Source organism: Macrobrachium rosenbergii, chromosome 43 (genome assembly GCF_040412425.1).
Source record: "Macrobrachium rosenbergii isolate ZJJX-2024 chromosome 43, ASM4041242v1, whole genome shotgun sequence".
Lineage (NCBI taxonomy): Eukaryota > Metazoa > Arthropoda > Malacostraca > Decapoda > Palaemonidae > Macrobrachium > Macrobrachium rosenbergii.
Genome location: NC_089783.1, coordinates 12,361,782 through 12,384,281, shown reverse-complemented (window position 1 = coordinate 12,384,281; position 22,500 = coordinate 12,361,782). Strand labels below are relative to the sequence as shown.

Here is a 22,500-nt window from a genome sequence, read left to right as displayed (position 1 = left end):
TTTGTATTTTTCGGGAATATACTTGGTGAACAAGCATGTCCTAAAGACTTCTGAAGTGGTATGATAGAATCATTTAGGAAAAAGTTATACAGTTATTGATCTCTGAGTCTGTATTTCGACATCATCTGTTCGGTGTTATTGCCTTTAAATGTGTTCACGTCGGTTAGAGATGGGTTTTACCAGTACGTTAAAAAAAGCTTTGGCGATATCGCGTAACTCTTACTCATTTGAGATGTGGGGTACCCGAGAAAAATCGCCGGATTTCTCTCTTCTAAGCGCGTGTTAATCGACCGAACTCTTTGTTCCTCTTTGCTAATGGGTGGCCCGAACCGTATAATTCAAGCATTCATATGCTTATATAATAAATCATATACGTCGCCATATAAGCTGCTCATCAGTTTATAATTTATAATATCATTTACTATTACACGCAAAAAGGATATACCCTTACCTTCAATGTACCTAATAAAGATAACGATTTTTAGTCTGACAGGACACCCACCGGTAGTATCAGGATAAAATTAATCTTTCTTAACTCTATACATCACTCCTGACTGCGGAGTATTAACTTTTCACTCTTCTCTTCCTCTCCAAGTTTTTATTGCATATATCATAGGCACAATTCGTGTCGAAATAAAAGATATAAATGCATTTTGATATCCGCGTTACCAGTCCATTTAAAGAGACAGTTAGGATTGGGAAAGTGGTCTCTAAGAGAATTTCCTGTTCGTTCCGCTCCATCTAACATTTGGAAACACGGACCTTCTCTACGGGAAGGAAAACACGTAGTTAGGAAAGCCTGGAAAACGTGCTGCTCGGGTCCCTGGGAAATACGTCGTATTCATTTGAAGTCTCTCGCTAAAACGGTTTGGTTCGAACTACGATTAAGCGTATTGTTTTGAAACAATGAACACTTGAACGTTGCTTTGGTACTAATGAAAAACATGCCGCTTTGGACAAGGGAAACAGATTTTGTTTAGACTTCCTAGAGAACGTTTTTTTTTTATGAAACTAGAAAAACGTTTTGAATTGTAGCCATACAACGCTTGCTTGAAGTTTCAGGAAATCATATTTACCCGAAAAATGAGAGAAAGTTCTAATTTGTGCCCACGGGAATGAGCGGTGAAAAACATGGTGTGCTGTAACGTACGAGATCGTTTTACTTTCAAAACTGATTATATGTCCTCCTACGATCCTTAAAAATGTGCACCTTTGAAACCGTTTGAGACCCGCGGAAACGTGTCCCTTTGGAAGCAAGGAAATGAGTGTCTTTGAAATCAAGCAAACGGCGTTGCTTTGAAATCAAGGATAATGTATTTCTTAAAAGAAAGAGAGTTATTATTGTGACGACCGTCACTGAAGAGAGATATTCACCTGTTGGTTTGAAAGCTAAAACAACGTTTTGGTTTTGAGAGCTGAAAAATATGTCGCTCCGAAATCCAAGCGCTTGGACGTGACCAAAACGTGACTAAAGAATGAATTCTGATCTGAATTCGAAATTCGAGAGAGACGATAATATTCACTATGGCTCTTATGTGTAAAATTCAAGGAACAGAAATACACAGCGCAGATTTGCAGTTTTCATTTCCTTTTCCCCGGGCATATTGATCACACAATAGTTGTATTTCAGACCGAAAATATCCTTTGGTTATTTCTCACGGTTGTTCAGGGGGATCACAGGTTCAAGTTACAGAAAAAAATGGAGAAGCAGAAGGGACTTCTTAGCTTTTGGATTCATCTTAATTTTGTTTGCTTAGGAGAAATTCCTGCTTTAGTTTACGTTACACAGCGTTAAAAAAAAGGTAACGCAGAATGTGAGTGCAGCTTACTTTCCCGTTTTCTTTACTCTTATTTACAATCATATTTTTTTTTTTTTCACAAGTGGATATTATATTTTTTAGCTAACACTTAATTTTTGCCTCTCATTTAAATTACTAGCCTCCAAAACTCTATTCTCTTTTTTGAGTTTTGTTCTTATACTTCATTACACGAACCACTGTAAACTCCTTTTTTAGGAGAAATGTAGCACAACGATAATCGCTTCAACAACGCAAGGACAGAGCGAGGAAAATAATAATCGGTTCATTGCAAATCATGACAGTGCACGGTGTATAGTAAAAAAAAAGGGGGGTCAAAGTAATGATTTCAGAAGAGTTTCCGTGATTCATGAGTCACGACGTTATAAGTCGATTCCTTCGGAGAATAAAGTCATGATGCGACATTTCGCTTACGAGAGAGAGAGAGAGAGAGAGAGAGAGAGAGAGAGAGAGAGAGAGAGAGAGAGAGAGAGAGAGAGGAAGCAAATAAAGGGAGAGGGCAACTTCAGCATTCAGTGTAAGAAAGATGAAAGAGACCTCAAGAAACTAGCTGAAAGTTAATAGAGAGAGAGAGAGAGAGAGAGAGAGAGGGAGAGAGAGAGGGAGAGAGAGAGAGAGAAAAAAAATGGAAAAATTTTTCTGTGAGAAAACACGATCGCTAAAAATCCGAAGTTTATTCAAGTAAATTTATTAAGACATTAAGTGCGGCGTGTCGTACTTTTGAGGAAGTATAGTTGGCTCAAGATTCCAGTATCGTCACAAGGAAATATATTATTCATTTTAAGATACAAAGACTGAATAATTTAGTATCTGTTTTCAAAAATATAATAAGTATAGCTAAAAACTTTCAGTTTCGACAGCACAACAGAGGTTACACATAAAATAATCTACCTCGTATTGTCAATGATGTCAATATATCTGCAATCAAAGTAGGTACTTGTTAGGAAGGTAATATTCAAAAGTAATCAAGACCAGCACTATTGGTGAAACTTTATATTTCCAGCCAGCCAACGTGTTTTCAATTACGATCTTGTCAGGAAAGTCACCTTACCACCCTTTCAATACAGGACTCGTCAGAAATTAAGTTTACGCCCTCTGAGGGCCTTAATCAATTCCTATTCATTAAGATGCTAATCAGTGCTGGTAATGTCTATAAAGATCCCAGTCACTCCAAGCATTATATAGATCCCGTCTCTTAAAGCGCTATAAAGGTCCCCAGTCAATCCAAGTGTTGTACAGATCCCCAGTCTCTTCAGGCACTATGAAGATCCAAGTTACTTCAAGCACTCTTAAGATTCCCAGTCTCTTCAAGCACAGAAAACAGCCCCAGTACTACCAGCGTTATCTAGATCCCCAGTCTCTTCAAGTGCTATAAAGATCCCCAGTTACGCCCAGCGTTATATAGATCCCCAGTCTCTTCAAGCACTATAAAGATCCCCAGTCACTCCAAGCGTTATATAGGTCCCCAGTCTCTTCTAGTGCTATAAAGATCTTTAGTCACGCCAGGCATTATTTAGATCCCAGTCTCTTCAAGCTCTATAAAGATCCCCATCACTCAAAGCATTATAGAGATCCCCAGCCTCTTCAATCGCTACAAAGATCCCCAGTCAATCCAAGCGTTATTTGGATCCCCAGTCTTTTCAAATGCTATAAAGATCCCTAGTCACACTAACTGGTATAAAGACTCCTTTCTGGGGCAAAACCCTACTCTTGGAGTTCGCTGTGTGCAATACACCACCATAAAACGCCTTTACGGCTTGTCGGAATGTCTCACGCGTCTACTCTTAAACCTTCGGTAATTATCTATCAACACATTATAGGTTCTTTGTCTTTCCGTTTTCCTCGCGTTAGAAAAGGATTTTAAAAACGTTATTTATCACTTTGAGCAGAGAGAAAGTTTTGAGAGGTGGTTTTGCTCGTCTTCGTTCGTGCAACACGATTTGGTCATTGATTTTTATAAAGCACGTCAAGATGTGTCCCGTGGCTGACCTTACCTGTCACGGGTAATTCATATGAACGACTTGCTCATACCTGCAGCTCACACCTGTGGCTACATTACCTGATGTAAAAGTGGAGGTTTATTTTTATTTTAGTAGTTTTCCATTATGACAGAACGGAATCTAGCTTAGTCAGCGCCCCATATGAAGAATTGGAATAATTTTGAAAATTATTTTTTCTAATTCTTTGGCAAGATTTAAAAAATTGCATAAAGCACCAAGTTCAGTGACACTGTCATGGGATGAGATTTAAACAGAATAATAAAAAAAAACTTATATGAACAATGCATTATGAAAGACATTATCATGACAGTACTAAATTTACTTAAGTTAAAACTATCAGCTCATGCAGGAAAATATCTTTTTATGAGAAATAAATATAGGTATAATGTATTTGCTGGCTTTTTCTTTGTTTTCACTAAAAAATCATATTTCAGGCGTGCATTTATTCTGCTTTGCTCTTTTAATATGATGATGTGCGCCTGGACTAGCTTGTTTGATTCGCCTGAAAAGAGGAGAAAAATCAATTAGGTAGAAGAAATTCCATCGAAAATAAAGTCAAAGTTTAGAAAATGCTCAGGAAACACAATCATTATTAATTAGATGTACGAAACAATATGGCACTAACATTAGAGAGAAGACAGGCATCTGAATTTATTTTATAAATGTAAAGGGTTAGCCACAACTAAGTAAAGAACCATGAAATTTGTAAATATTAAAAATATAAAAAATGACAACTACCCTACCGCTAGCGCTGAATAGTTTCAGAGAAAAAAATATTCTCATATTTATTTCCACAGAATAAGGATTTAAAAATATGGTCGGATCAATTCCAGTTAATTATCAAAATCATGAAGAACAAATACTAAACTTCAGTCTTCAGAGATTATCCGAGTTTAATATCATTTACATAATGCATTGCTATTAGTACATTTCTGATACAGAGGATTCATGCGTATGGAAAGCTTCTCATTTCATACTTATTTGTCTATCTCTAAGACCAGAAAAGATAAAAAAAAAGGCTAACAAATCTGTCCTCTGAAGCACACATTCCATTTCTCAGATTTCAAACATGGCGCGAGTTCGGTGTCTTGAGGAAGAATTATAAGACGATCATTGCTCCACATGAAGTCAGTTGAAAATAAATTCTGACGGATTTTCTTCTTTCAATATATAAAATTAGTCACAGAATTCGATGGGTGCCGCCCCCGCCCAGTCACGAGGGACGTAAAGTATTGTATCTGAAAGTACGACCTGAGGTCATTTGGACCTGCCCATCTTTCCGGTCTATTCTCTCTCTCTCTCTCTCTCTCTCTCTCTCTCTCTCTCTCTCTCTCTCTCTCTCTCTTTTCTGTGTGTGTGTGTGTGTGTGTGTGTGTATATATATATATATATATATATATATATATATATATATATATATATATATATATATAAATATATACATACATATATATATATATATATATATATATATATATATATATATATATATATATATATATATATATATATATATACATATATATATACATACATACATATATATATATATATATATATATATATATATATATATATATATATATATATATATATTCTGAATTAATACACACACATGCAAATAAATCATTGAAGATGAAAGAATTGCAGCAGGAAGTGTAATAGTCCTTTTATGTCACTCCTATTTCCTAAATTCATTTATTTGTGTTTAGAAAAAGAGGTGCAAGAGAGACTATTATATATTTATATATATATATATATATATATATATATATATATACAGTATATAAATTATATATATATATATATATATATATATATATATATATATTATGTGTCTGCTTGTGTGCTTATCATAAACCTTTTCCTTATGGTGAGAGTGGGATTAGATGTTTAGATTCTTAAAACTTTTATCAAGTCTCTTGGGTCGGGGTTGCTAGCCCACTCAAAACCTCAATTACAGTATGTATGATGTTTGGCGGCCTAATGAGTCGAGGTAATCATGCATTTCTTGCTAGTAACCCATCCAAATACTTGCTAGACTCAACGTTTCACAGCACCTTTGATCGAATGACCAATATTGCAGAAAGTGGATTTACATTTTTATATATATATATATATATATATATATATATATATATATATATATATATATATATATATATATGAGTGTGTGTATATATATATATATATATATATATATATATATATATATATATATATATATATATATATATATATATATATATATATATATATATATATATATATATATATATATTAGTTTTGTTACTAATTCCCGCATGACTTTTTCATATTGTCAGGTATTAAATTATAAATGTACATTGATATGGAATTCATTTTTCCTTGTGATATAACTTTCCTCACAAGGGAATTCATATAGTAAGTGTATCAACGCTGGTTAGGATTCGAACCTATGCCCTTAAGGTTTGACACTAAGCTACTAAGAGAGATACAAGTTGATTTTGTCTCTGCGGTACATAGTCTACTTAGATTCGAAATCTACTCGCATCCACCACGATAGGTAAGTACTACGTTAATAACAAATGTCTATTCTTATTAGAATTTCGTCAGTCTTGTTTTCTTACCATATGTTCTACCAATTTCTTCTTTTCGGCACCTTTTACTCCTTCCACTCCACCTTTACCCCTTGACTCTTCTTTTCTATCACTTCCCTACTTCCTACCCAATTGCATTACTCCCCCGACCTCCGTTACTTTTTCACTTAGCCCTCAGTCTATTCTCCTTCTACCTCTTAATTCCTTTTCTTTCTTTACTTATGAATAACCTTCAAAGAATTTGGGGGAAAATAAAATCTTGGAAGGTCACTTATAAGTCTAATAGGAAGTACTAAAGAATACTAAAATTTACAAACCAGCCTATTTTACATGCAAACAATATTTGCCAAGAATCCTGCCTTTGTCATATGATAAATGGATACATACTTTTGTCTCAAGAACTTGTGATAGCTGGCAACAACAGATTCGCTGTGATGTATTTTTGACCCCCTTGACTATGCTGCACATGCTGGCCTAGTGACTCAGTCCTGGGGACCAAAGAAGCTACTTCTCCGAGTTCCGAGATGAAGAGTACAACTATGTTTGTTCCAGGGATCTCGGAGAGGACAAGATAAGCAAGTGAAGTGGACTATTTGAATTGTTAAAGACACTGGCTTCTTCAAAACATTTCTTTTAGTGTATGTGTGAATTTCATAAGTATGCTATCAAAAACATATGGTGTGATGGTATTTTAAAATGTATGCATGAACAGAGATATTACACTTTAATTTAAGAATTTACTTTTATAATTTTGTTAATTTAGATAATTTACGATCAGAACCGTGTATCCGGTACCTACAACCATAGCTGTTGCGAAACCAGATTTCAGAAGCATATCGAATCAATCTCTGCTCCCTCTCCCCACCCCTTACACCATCTCACTCCTTTCCCTATTTTCCTTAACAGGTTCCCTCCTCATTTACTCGCTATGCTCTCTCTCTCTCTCTCTCTCTCTCTCTCTCTCTCTCTCTCTCTCTCTCTCTCTCTCTCTCTCCTTGCATGTTAATGGGGCATAATTTCCAGCTGCAATATTCCCCTGGTGAAAGTTGCATGACAACCCATGAATGCTTCGCAATACAGGAAACGGCTGGATGACCCTCTTGATAGCGGGATTAACGCAAGATGTGTTACTGATATATGTTAAGTTTATAATGATAATGAAGCTGATCATTTTCAGTAGCTATGTAGATATGGGTCTAATAATAATAATAATAATAATAATAATAATAATAATAATAATAATAATAATAATAATAATAATAATAATAAAAGTATACAGAAAACAGCTGTAACAATCTTTTCGACTTTTAAATGAAGGCCAGTCGCCAGTCAAGGATTTTAAGGGAGTTTATATCATGCATTATATATAATAATAATAATAATAATAATAATAATAATAATAATAATAATAATAATAATAATAATTAGGAGGCAGGATGCAACCAGGAACTCCACACTATAAAAACCACCCAGTCAAATAGGATGACTGTGATAGACAAAAAAAAATTTAAGTAATAATAATAATAATAATAATAATAATAATAATAATAATAATAATAATAATAATAATAATAATAATAATAATAATTATTATTATTATTATTATTATTATTATTATTATTATTATTATTATTATTATTATTATTATTATTATACAATGGATATAAACTCCCTTAAAATCCTTGAAAGGCGACTGGTCTTCATTTGAAAGTCGAAGAGATTGTTACAACTGTTTAATTAAATCATTAACGTTGTTTCTGTATACTTTAGCCTGTCTGTCAGTACTTTCAGTTTGCCTGAGCTAAATTTAGGTATTATGCCTCTCTCTGTGTTCCTAGTGTCCCAGATGGCCAAGTTTCCTCTTTTTTTTTTTTCAAATGTCCATGATTATCAAGTAATGTTTTTAACATCAAATAATTTATTTAAGATAATTGAAATATAGAGAATCTTTAATCGTTTTTCTCCTGGTGTTTTCGTTTCCATCATCTGATAATAGAATGTTTTCATCTTTTAATATTTATTATTAAAAACAATACATTAGATTTTCCTTTCTGTCTCTTCTTCTTCTTCTGCTAATTTGTGTCGTACCTTACAAGCATAGTAATACATTATCAGAATGTTTATGACTACCAAGTAACAGACTGCTCAGTTTTTAATCTTATCCCTTGCCCACAGCCTGTATTACGCAAAGTTAGAGGTTATCGGTAATATGGTCTCACTTTTCAACAGTTTTTTTTCTTTTTTTATTTAACATTATTTAGTTTTGCACACTTACTATGATAATTCGTTCCCTCATCTTGAGAGATTTTTTGGATTTGTTCATCCACAGACTGACTATTAAAATATTTCAGATGTTGGGAGGCAATTTCTACTTCATCTTTTTTCTTTTGTTATTTTCCTTTATACTTTTGCATTGTCCAGGAGAAAAGGCAGAAGAAAGGGTAATATTACGTCTTTACCAGGCCCGCAACGAACCAGAAACTAAAAGGCAGATTCAAGCATGATACTTAACCACTGAAAGAGACAGACATAGAGTTCTGACTCAAAAGAGGGAAGGTTATATGGGAACTCCTGTATTCACCAAGCAAAGAATCGCAGGAACACGCATCACCTGTGCATAACCATGCCCCTTAACTCAGATTAGATAGCACAGAACCAGTCGCCATATTGGATAAGATGGGTGAATTTAAGTACCACACAAGGAAAAAGCAGATGTGAAGACTTACTATATTATTCTGTAGCAAATGACAACATTTCTTTCTGAAGGGTAACTAGTTGTAGCTGAAGCGAAATAGGCAAGAAATATCTATTGAAATTACTTTTGTTGACTGTAAGTACTCGCATTAGTAACAAGAATATGGATATAAACCTGACCATATTGAAGAATTAAGAGATTAGTAAGTAAGAGTATTTCAAAAGGGATATAATCTTGTTTGAAATAATGAATTATGAATATCTATTTAGATTTAGCATTTAAAGCATAAAAACTCCACTGAAAGAAAGTAATTGATAATGGATTCCACAATACCAAAGGTCACAGGATGTCACAGAAGATTATTAGAAAGTCTTAATTCTCTTTGTATCAGACAGCGCAAACGTCTGTGAAGGCTTCCGAAAGAGAAGACGATTTTACTAACAAAATTAGTGAACTTATTTATCTAAGAATATCAAAAAGCACCAAGAGAACTGTCAAAGTCGAGGAATGCAATAACATCCTGGACCTACATCTGAATGCAGATCGTTCTTCATATCTAACCAATTCTTCTACTACATCGTTCAACGCATAGCAAAATTTCATTATTTTTTTATAAGTACTGAAATACACTGAAAGAAATAACAAAACATGTTGAGAAAGTGAATTGATATTAAGGAAATTTGGTGCTAAGATACGCAAGGTGAATCCCCCCAGATGAAGAACTTCCGACTTATAGCGCTGAACATATGTCGTGATTTTGTAACGAGAAACTATCAACTTTTTATCAAAAATACACCTAGAGTACATCTACAGGAGGTATCACCTAGCGAGTGTCATCGCTCACTTTTATGAAAATTCGTCGGAAGCGTCATATGACCAAGCCAAAAACTGAAGAGACAAATAGCCAGATGTACAGATGGAAAGACTATTCCCAAAACAGGACTTCCTCCGGAGAAGTAATAATAACAACAAAGCCACCAGAGCACACGACCAATTCCCAAGAAAATTAACGTAAGTACCCAAACACTCTACATTCTTTGATTTTTCCTCAACAAGCGTCAAGACGCAGTCATTTTCTGTTGATGCACATCAGTGACATTAATACTAAATGAAGTAAAAGAAAAATAATCATTCTTACAGATGTAGACGTGTATGCACACCAAAGCGCTAATCGTTCTGTACAGAACCAAGTCTTCCTTGTGACAATTCATTAAATATATGATCATTAGTTTATAAGTTACCTTATTAATAATCACCCCTCCCCCCCAAAAAAAAAACAGTTAAACAAACACCTCGAGTAAAAATATATCCTTGAGAGAGATACCTATTATTATTATTATTATTATTATTATTATTATTATTATTATTATTATTATTATTATTATTATTATTATTATTATTAAACATATATATCTGAACAATTATTGTCCATCATCTTTCACATAAAAATACGCTCATATATGTAATGACATAACAAATAAAAATTATGATTTACCAGCGATATATATATATATATATATATATATATATATATATATATATATATATATATATATATATATATATATATATATATATATATATATATATATATATATATGTATATATATATACATGTATATATATAGTTCAGTAAAATTGTGAAACCAGGGATTCCATGAAATCCCTGAAATTTTCAAGAATTCATTGAAATCACCAATTCACTTGGGAACATTTGATCCCCGAAGTACTAGGCCATCCGGAATCAAATGTCCCTAAGTGAGTTAGTGATTTCAAATCTTCTATAACACACACACGTATATATATATATATATATATATATATATATATATATATATATATATATATATATATATATATATATATATATATATATATATATATATATATATATATATATATACTGTATATATATATATATATATATATATATAGTGTGTGTGTATGTATATGTGTGTGTGTTTGTGTGTTTATATATATGAACATATCATTTCATTGTAATTCATATGGAAATTCATTTCCTTTGTCCTATTTCATTCATGCATTAATGCATGTACATTTTCGAGACTTGAATAAATGGATGCGTATAGAGTACCATTTTTGATGTATACGTATATTAGAGGACTTATGTGTAATTTTATATATCTAACCTTCGGTTAAAAGTACTTATATGCAAAATGCATAGTAAGTTCGTATTATATGCTTGTTATGCGAATGTCCCAGTCAAGTTTATTTTTGTACATTTACAAAGAGTTTTATAGGTCACACTTGCAGGTGTTTACAAATATAAACGTGAGTATATCCAGAAATGTGTATTTACTTTTCTATCACATGCTCTGTAAAAAAAATAATTTATGCATACATACATAATAAAAACAATATCCTTTGCCCCTTAATCGCTCACTGCAAATGCACTACCAAATTAACCTCACTTAACTATCATAATCACGGAAGTTAAATAGCTCATGCTGTTCCATAAATATGCTCAACTGCAGGGTCCAATTGATTCTGAAATGCTGTCAGTCTCGTTTTAATGTCTACTACTTGACAATGGCGCCCTCAGTCGACTGGAGTGACCTTCCAGCAATCATTCAGTATTTAGCGCGTGGAGTGCCTGGCGTGCTCCCAACCCGTGACGGGGTCACACAACCGGGCCACGCACTCACTCGCACATAACTTATCAATCAAATACTAAGTCAAAAGTCAAACTATTGTTAGAGCGGTTTCCGTTCGAACCATCTGCTGACGAGGACTCTCCCCCTTTGTGGAAGTCTTTATTTGAGGGGCAGGTGTTTTCGTAGCGGGAGGCTGAGGTAGGGAAGGCCCCCGGAATGGAAGGTGGGTGGAAGCGAGAGATGGAAGGCCGGGGGAAAGGTGGGAGGCAGGGACACGCGCCAGGTGGATGCGGTGATTGTGATGTTTCTGATGTTGTAAGAATATTGGCGCAACCGTTAATCAGGCAACTGTTAAACTCTTCAGGTATAAGATTAATCTAGAATTAATGTTTAGTATTTTGTAACTATGAAGACACTGAGCATTTTGGAAAAGTATGCTGGATTTAAGAACTTTTTATGGTGTTTGAAACTGTGAAAGCTGTAAAATTAGGAACCCATTGACTTGTAAAAAAAGAAATTGTTCATGAATAATTCTAAATCTTCTTTAATCATACCTTGCAGAATTAGTTACCATTTATTTTCAATGGTTTCAAGTTATTAGAAGATGAAAAACACTGGAATAGTTCGCAGGTTTCCTGATTGCTAAACTATGTGCGATTTATAATAGTTATTCTTCGGAATATCAAAGTATCAAAGCTCTGTAAAGATCTAATTCAGTTCCTTTGCCCTCTCTTAACTTCCATATGTGTCTATCTTCTATAGAGGAACAATTTAAACATAGATAAATAAATGAGTACCGTCAACCTTACAATCTAAACCAAACCTAATCAAGATTCAAGATAATGGAATAGGCTCATTAAATGTTAAGCGGTTAAAACTAAGGATGGTAAAATAAATCAATGCTTAATGTTAGTGAACGGAAAGTTCAGTCTCATGGTGTGCCAATAATGAGTTGTTCTTTTCTCATTGTTGCTGTTCATACATATTATAAGAATGATATTTGTGTAAGAGTATTAGGAATAAAAAGGAAAAAACTGGGTCACATTCAGTCTTTTGACAATTCATGCAAATCTTGTAAACTGGTTTAGTTAAAATTGCATGCCGTAAATATACATTACCAATAAAAAGATAATATATACTTATATATCAGACAATTTGGACAAGCAAGCAGAAAAGTTGGCGCAACACCTGAAATGACACCGCAACGATTATTCACAAAGTCATAACGCTGCTTATAGTTACAAAGTGCCATAAAACCTAATTCCGGCAGCCATTTGGCCCAGAATCCCAACACCTGACGTCACTAGGTCAAGGTTTCTTCGATACCAAAGAAAGGAAATGGGAGTTTGTGGTTATGTGGCAGCATGACTTCATCACACCAAGGATATTATGACTTCAGAGCAAACTGCGAGCCGTTATCTGTTATTAAATCTGTCCTCGACCGTTGATCTGTCCTTTAGCCAATCGATTTGTAGTTTTATTTATTAACAGTATTCTTTCCAGGAAGCCTATGATGACTTCGTGTTTCGCTTCGCAGGATGATGTGGAATATTTTCTATTACACATTTTCTTCTATTTTGATTTGTGTAAGAAAACTTATTTACATAACATATGCTTTTGGTTTTTAATCGACGTTATAAAAAAATGCCTTGATTTAAGCAAAAAGGTAAATGAAGATTCTCTTATCTTAATGAGTGCGATTCAACTCCGACTTCTTTATAAATAAATCAAGATCTTTCCTTCCCATTAAAATTTCCTCATTTTTATCACAGCTTTTGGGAAAAAAAAAAACTATCTTTTAGGAAAACGAAGAAGCTCTTGGTTCTTATACAGGAGCTATTTCAATATAATTTTATGATCCAGTTGAATAAGGATTTTCAAGTTTTATTATTTTACTTCCAAACATTTCATCTTGTTTTCAAGTCAGAGACGGTTATGCATTTATTATCAAGCAAGGAAATAAGGATGTTAAAAAAGCGAACTGTTCTCATCCTAGTTTTTCAAAAAGGCGTTTCGTGTCATGGGAAACACGTCATGTGACCACAACGATTAATTCCCCATAAACGAGGCACGTGTAGGTAATTCATGACCAGACGATTGCGGTTAGGGAGTGATTGACGTGCATGTGAGGTCCCTTCACTGTCCATTTCTGTCCTTCATTACTTCATGACTCGTGAATGAAGCTCGTTGGTGACAGACTGACCTTTATTGATCCCTATTGGCCAGGTGAGGCGCATTTCAACCAATAGGGTTCGATTAATTATCGCCAATAATGAATGCGCCTTTGTGATTGGTTCCTCAGCAATGCCACCGGATATAAGGTCGCTTGTGATTGGAGGAGGTACAGGCGCGTGTGATATTATTTACCTGTAATTAAGGACCATACCTGCGAGCACGATACACATGACCCCCTGTCACTTTTTCTTAATCATTTTTTATAACATCCAGTGACAAATGTTACGAACAATGATAATGAACTGGGCCCGAAAAATCCATCTAAGCATTTTGACCAAACAAGAGCAGCAATCGGTAAGAAAAACCGGAGATTAACTCCCAAGAAAGTAACAAGCGATAAATATGAAAATAATTTGACAATAAACAAAGGGCTGCGCCAGGGCTCGCCTCTGGGCGTCGCCGAAGCTGGAGGAGACCATCCGTGACTTCGACTTCAGCCTGGATTGGTCTTCGCCGAGACCGCGCAGCCATCGAACTGTCACTCGGTAATCATCTCCAGCAAACACGTGACGAACATGACATGAGACAGAAGACCTGTAGCTGTCCAAACCTGGTCATTCATGTGATAAAAATATCCTCTGGCGACGATGTCTAATATCCTTAAAAAACTACAATTTTCCTCCAAAACTTGTCTTTTAAGTGGTAAAACCCAACATTAGATTAACTGAAAAAAAAAAACTGAATGCATAATAATCTGCGCGAGAGAATCACCTTTACAGATGCTCCTAGAAACATGCCTACACAGCCACCACCTAAACCTAAATGTCTCCTCCTCCCTCCCTCTCCTCCTCCTCCTCCTCCTCCTGCTCATACCCCCTGCCGAACAACGCCATTTCCCTCCAGCCAACCAACAACACCTTGTGGCCCTTTGACCTCTTCCTAAAATGTCACTCGAAATGAATTTTACATCAAAGCCGATAAGCCCCATTTATCCCTGTTCCAGAATGTAATATTCGACCTTACTACGAAGGGGGAACTGATTGTTTTTTCAGAGGAAGAAAAAAAATCATTGAAAAAATTCGTGTTAGTCAGTCATGCTTTCGTGGGAGGGGTTCCGGGTGGCCGGGAGAAAAGGAGGGCTGTTAATTCACTCACATCTCTTTATCTTTTGTTCTTTAGGGAAAAAACACAGTGGAAAATGATTTGTTGAATCGTACGAGGACCACCCGTATTCCGTTTGGAACTTGTGGATTTTGATCTTTGGTTATTACTTCATTCCATCATCTCTCTCTCTCTCTCTCTCTCTCTCTCTCTCTCTCTCTCTCTCTCTCTCTCTCTCTCTCTCTCTCTATATATATATATATATATATATATATATATATATATATATATATATAAAAATTTATATATATATATATATACTGTATGTATGTATATATATATATATATATATATATATATATATATATATGTATATATATATATATATGATCAGTTGTTACTGTTAATTTACCGCACGGACTGTAAAGCATACATACATGTATACGGACAGTTATCTTCTTGTAATTTTTAGATGCTGTCATGTGTAGTCTGAGAAATAACGAGAAATGTAGCCTGATATATATATATTCTAATATTTGCCAATCAGATTTCCATTGCATTTTTTAAATTCTGTTTTCCATCTTTTTTTATATTTGCACTTAACTCTACAATGTTCATTTGTTTGTCATTATGTGCCCAGATCATTCACATGTGTATATACTAGATTAATTAATATCATAAACGTTTTTATTTTTATTTTTACTTTTAATCTATATTTGTTCGTATGACAAATATAGATTAAAAGTGATGTGAAAAAAACTAATGCTCAAATGAAGAATTGTGTAATGGAATGCAAACCTGTAAACAGTACTGAGCTAAAACAGCTTTGAATAATTCTATCAGAAATCACGTAAATATTTTCAAACAAACAAAATTTATCACAGCAACAAACAACTAGGGCCTTGTTAAGTAACTAGACCAAATCGACGTACCTGTACTTTGTCATAACTGTAAATTTCTGGACATTACCGTGTGAGATTTATGCTTCTGAATCACGTTAACATTTCCAAAACCAATTCGTATACATACACACACATTATAATTTATATATATATATATATATATATATATATATATATATATATATATATATATATATATATATAGTACACACACACATATATATATAATATATATATATATATATATATATATATATATATATATATATATATATATATATATATATATATAAATTTATATATATATATGACTCGTTCAGTAAAAATTAAAGTACGTTATAATCGTGACACTGAATGGGATGGGACAAAGTTAATTGCCAGGAAATGGGAGAAAATGGAGTAAATTAACCAAAAATTATGTCCAATAGCTGTATAGGTTTCTCTCTTTCAAAAAGGTGCCTATAACAATTTCAGTATATACCAGCGGAAAACCAAAAGGTAAAAAGCAATACAACTGGAGCGAGCGAAAGGGGAAACAACTTTTTGCACAGGTGTGTTTGGTTGGTTTGGTTGTAATGTGGAAAGGTGTCAGAGGGCTTACTGTGGACCTCTGGACTCACCTGAGCCAACCAAAAGGACATTGCTGTTAAATTCACTGTTATCTCCTGTTAAAGCTTTGTTTTATTTATATATATATATATATATATATATATATATATATATATATATATAAATATATATATATATATATATATATATAAATATATATATATATATATATATATATATATATATATATATATATATATATATAAACGGATCTTTCTAGATAGTGACCCCCACGGGTTTTGACCCGGTATGTATCCTACTTTGCGGCGGGTTTAGTACAAGCCCGTTAGGGATGCCCATAAAAACATGAACAAAAGACTGTAAATATCATACAGATAATGACCCCCCAAGAAATGTCAGTCCTAGATAACGAACCCCGAAAACCCTTGGAAGTCACTATTTAGGAGAGGTCTAAAAAACCTTATAAAAGTTTCTCCCCGTTTTGTGGTAAATCCAGATGTAACATGATATCAGTCCTTTTCTTCCATCGAAGCCAAGTGTTTTTAACTCTTTATTATATATACATATACATATATATATGTGTTTATATATATATATATATATAAATATATATATATATATATATATATATATATATATATATATATATATATATATATATATATATATATATATATATATATATTTGGGAAGATATTTATACGAAAATGATAAAAACCTAGATCTAGAGTTTCCTACTTTTACACTTGTAAGGAATAGCATTTTTTAATTAAAATGACTTCGTAATCTTTAGATATTTATTGAAAAGCTTTACATTTTAGCTTTCTGTAAAAGAAAACTATTATGCCGGCTTCGTCTGTCCGTAAGCACTTTTTCTGTCCGCCCTCAGATCTTAAAATCTACTGAGGCTAGAGGGCTGCAAATTGGTATGCTGATCATCCGCCCTCCAATCATCAGACATACCAAATTGCAGCCCTCTAGACTTAGTAGTTTATACTTTATTCAAGGTTAAACTTAGCCATGATCCCGCGTCTAGCAACGACATAGGATAGGCCATCACCGGGCCGTGATTAAAGTTTCACGGGCCGCGGCTCATACAGCATTATACCGAGACCACAGAAAGATAAATCTATTATCAGTGGCCTTGATTAAACCGCCGTAGCGACTGTACAGAAAACTCGATTGCGCCGAAGACACTTCGGCGCATTTTTCATTTAATTATTTAGTGATTAAACCAATTAGAAAAATATCGAGAAATTTAGCATTTTAATCAAATTTTATATGAAAAAAATATTTGTTATAAAAAGAATCGCAACTGGTTACGAAAGGGATTTTCTGGTATATTCTTATTTTCACGATTAACTTTTTCATGAATGGCAAACGCGAATTATGTACCTGGTGGTTAATCGACAATGTTGGGCTTCTAAAATTCCTTGAAAAACTGTGAGATTACCACGACCTGGAGCTCAGTCATATAATGGAAAAGTTTTACGCACACACACACACGTGTATATACATATGTATATATGTCTATATCTATGTATATATATACATACATACATATATATATAATGTATGTCTGTATATATAAAATATATATATACATATATACTGTATATATATATATATATATATATATATATATATATATATATATATATATATATACATACATTTCAATTCTAAAGCCAAAGATAAATATAGAAGACGTGACTGTCATTTTAAATTTCATCAGTTATAAAAATATATATATATATATATATATATATATATATATATATATATATATATATATATATATATATATATATATATATATATATATATATATATATATATATATGTTTATATATTATATATATAATTATATTTATATGTCTACAGGAAATATATGCATATATATACATGTATATATATATATATATATATATATATATATATATATATATATATACATTTTATATATATATACATATATATACGTATATATATATATATATATATATATATATATATATATATATATTGTACATATATTAACTGAAAAGGTACAACATATGAGAGTATGAATGGCCGATAAAGGGAAGAGAGAGAGAGAGAGAGAGAGAGAGAGAGAGAGAGAGAGAGAGAGAGAGAGAGAGACCGACATACAGAGAAAGACAGAAACAGAGACAGAGGACGTATATGATTTCTTTTACTAATTTCCGAAGCAAATGGAAATTAAATATGTGGTATTTCATTTTATTTTGCCGGGTACATATTGGTGGGGAAATAGATACAACGAGTCACCTGTGTTTTTCGTAATTATGGAGGAAATCACACAAAAAACTAAACGTCCCTTGTCGTTTTTTCTTGCTGTGAAAAACAGAAAAATAGACAAATAAGAAAAGAGAAGTCAAAACGGTATACAGAAGGTGGATAAAATTTTCAAAATAATACCAAAACCTCTGGACTGAAGGAAGCAAGGAAGGCGAAATAAATCCCAGTATCTCGAAATCGTGTTTGATATGACTAAAACCAAAAATTAACCTTCAGTGGACTTACCTTTTCTTTATCTCGGCTGATTAATGTTCGTAATAAATTTCTAGTCTTGAAAAAGAAACAGAAGGAAAAATTTCCACCTGTCTGCCTGAGTCTCCCTTCGTGATGGAAATCCGCACGGGCTGAAAACTGAAACTGTGACCCTATTTTTCGATTTCGTTATTGCTTGAAAAATAATGAATGGAAATCTTGAATAGTGAACACGCTCTCTCTCTCTCTCTCTCTCTCTCTCTCTCTCTCTCTCTCTCTCTCTCTCTCTCTCTCTCTCTCTCTCTCTCTCTCTCTCTCTCAACACACACATTTTTAGATGGAAAGAGTAAGCATCCGTATATGTAAAGTGATATAAGCATATAATTATAGGCGTGCGTATGTATAAGCATATCTTAATGTAGCTGCACAAATATTTTACTGATAATTGGTTTCCATCTCATGTTTTCTTTCAACATTGTAAGAATTTCTTAAATAAGAAGCCATCTCACTCGGCTGTTATAAGTACAGTACCAAGGAAGAAACTCTATGCAACTATCCCATACATCCTACACGATAAATTTAGAAGTAATCTGAAGTCCTCAATAGAAAACACATTTTAATATATATATATATATATATATATATATATATATATATATATATATATATATATATATATATATATATATATATATATATATATATATATATATTTATATAAATATATATATATATATATATATATATATATATATATATATATATATATATATATATATATATATATATGTATATGTATCACAATGTGAATTCTTTAGGTATGATTTCTGTCACTGGTCCGTTACTGACCTCACAGGGAGAATTTCTTCTTCTCTCACACAGCCCTATAACACCCGTCGTGACACCTTTTCTCATAATCTGAGTAGGAATTAGTCACCCTCATATTACTGTTTCTTCATGTCTTTGGAATTCTTTTCCCTCTATATGTTTCATCCAAATCCATTATTCTTCCTTATTCCCCGCCCCGGTACCTTCCTGTCTCCTACTTTTGTTTTATTTGCCCTGGTATATATATATATATATATATATATATATATATATATATATATATATATATATATATATATATATATATATATATATATATTCTTGTAAGTGACGAAATTTAACATGACGTACGTGTCTTCAATATTCATAATTGTATACAGAATTTGAAAAAATAATTATGAACATGGCTCTTTTCTACTAAAGTATAAGGAATTGTTTTCCGTACAATTTTCGCTAACATCGCCTTATATAAAATTGTTTGCGCCTTGGTCTATCTGTACCACGAGGAAGATACCTTTTCGTAACAAATACATGTATCTTGAAAATGAAGAATAAATGTAGCGTCCATAAACCTAAGGAAATATCGATTTGACAAATAGTATCCACTTTTTAAAAATTATGCTTTACATATAAAAGCCCATTTTGTAGTTAATTGTGGAACCATACAGTTCAGGTTGACAGATGCTGGAAAGCAGTAATCATTTCACGCAACCACCAGATATGCCATTTTGATCTAGGATGGTGCTTTTCCGTAGACTGGGAGAAAACGTGTGGCTGAGTCTAGGAATCCCTACGGAACTTTATTCTTGGTGACTACTGTATCTGCCATTTGAGTAAGATTTATTTACTTTCATTATTAAGAACTACATCCTTAGACACATATGCAGGCAATCAGTATATAAAAACATTTAATGTTATAGTTTTCCTATACATCAAAAAATACCTTGCAATCAATCAGCATCACTTACAGTCTATTATTATTCGGACTCTTTGCCTCCCATTTTTGTGGGAAGTACATTTAGTTCTAAACTTCCCGGACTAAAATACCCATCAGTTAAAAGGGGGAAAATAAGAGAAAATACAAAAGAAACTATGTTATGAAAATTAAATGACTAAAACTGTCAAAAGTGCGAGAAATTAAACCCAAGACTTTTGAAGTCTCGGGGGAGACTGCAACACAATACATAATTGAAAGAGGATTCATTTAATCTGAAACTATACTAATTCTCGATGTTCATACGGGAAAACGGACACTTAAAGGAATTATTTTCTTATGTAAATTGTCGTGTTTCTTACACAGGAATCGATAACAAATATAATAAAGATCTAGCCAAAGTTAGATAACCTAATCTCTCTCCTTGTGTTTTGTCTCCAGTATATTTTCAGGTAAATATACTGTATAAGACGAGTTAAAATACAGCTGTGTCCTCTAAGCAGCTGAAATGTATCGAAGGTATCTTTTACAACAACAATCTTTGCTAAAACTTTTTGGACTGCACTGATGACATCTTGAAACGCAAATAGCAACGAAAAAACGATGTTTACAAATGGTAAAGTGCCGTGAAAATATTTTACATTGCACTGCACCTTTCACTGACAATATCAAACTACAGTTAGAGCATCTTACATACTGCAATATCTGTCAGTAACCTGAAACCTGCCCTTAGAAACTGTAAGAATACCAAAAGAGCCTAAAAAGGTCGGAAACTGCTCCCAGAATTTTTCAGCGCAAAATATTTTCTATTGAAAACCTATAAACAATGTGTCTGTGTATGTATATATATATGTGTATATACATATATATATATATATATATATATATATATATATATATATATATATATATATATATATATATATATATACACACACACATACACACACACAAATTCAATTCCGTTATGTAGCAGAAGCATCTCATCTGCCTAATTAATATTCTAAGCCTTCCATTCACTCTCTCACCTCAGTATGGGATGAAGGGCCTTCTATATCTTCCTCCTCCTCCTCCTCCTCCTCCTCCTCCTCCTCCTCCTCCTCCTCCTCCTCCTCCTCCTTCTCTTCCTCCCCTTCCTTCTCCCCTTCCTCTTCCAATTCTCATGTAGGGGACTGGATGTTTTCCTTATTTTCAGTTACATATTTCCATACACAGAGGAGATATGGAAGGAACTTTGTTAGGTATTGCATTATCATTACATATTGTTTCTTTCTGAACCAGTAATTTTATCCATATTTCATTTTTCTCTCTATTTCCTTCAACTCTTTCATTTCCCTTTCTCCCTCTCTTTTCTCTGTCTCTCTGTCTCTCTTTCTCTCTCCCTCTTCTCCCTCCCTATCTCCCGGCTCCCTGATATGCCAGTTATCTATTGAATGCAACAAATGTCACGAGTGAGCCCTCTACATTAATCTTACTGACGATTAATCATCCTACGCTGACATCACCGCGCGCAGAAAGTCCTATGCACCGGAGGCTTCCAGTCGTAACATGACCCTTGAGGGCTACGGGCCGAAGGGCTGAAATGGCCACCCATCAACCAGCCATCGAGGTCTTGCGAGACGAAATTCGAATTCTAAACCTGTATTCCCCATTCCGGGCGTATACGAACCCACGGCGCGACAGAGAATGTGACCCCTATGCCATCCAGCCCGAAGGGTCATTTGCCCAGTATTTTTCCCCCTGACTTTGCTTCGTTATCAATGCCACTTTGCA

General features: G+C 33.4%; 1 protein-coding gene across 1 annotated transcript in view; it reads left to right on the top strand.

Moving 5' to 3' along the window:
* LOC136829007 (uncharacterized) overlaps positions 1–22,500 on the top strand; it is a 72,532-nt gene that overhangs the window by 38,067 nt on the left and 11,965 nt on the right. Inside the window, exon 4 of the mRNA XM_067087400.1 lies at positions 21,761–21,891. Within this exon, the coding sequence (XP_066943501.1) occupies positions 21,761–21,891 (131 nt within the window). The remainder of the gene's footprint in view (positions 1–21,760; positions 21,892–22,500) is intronic.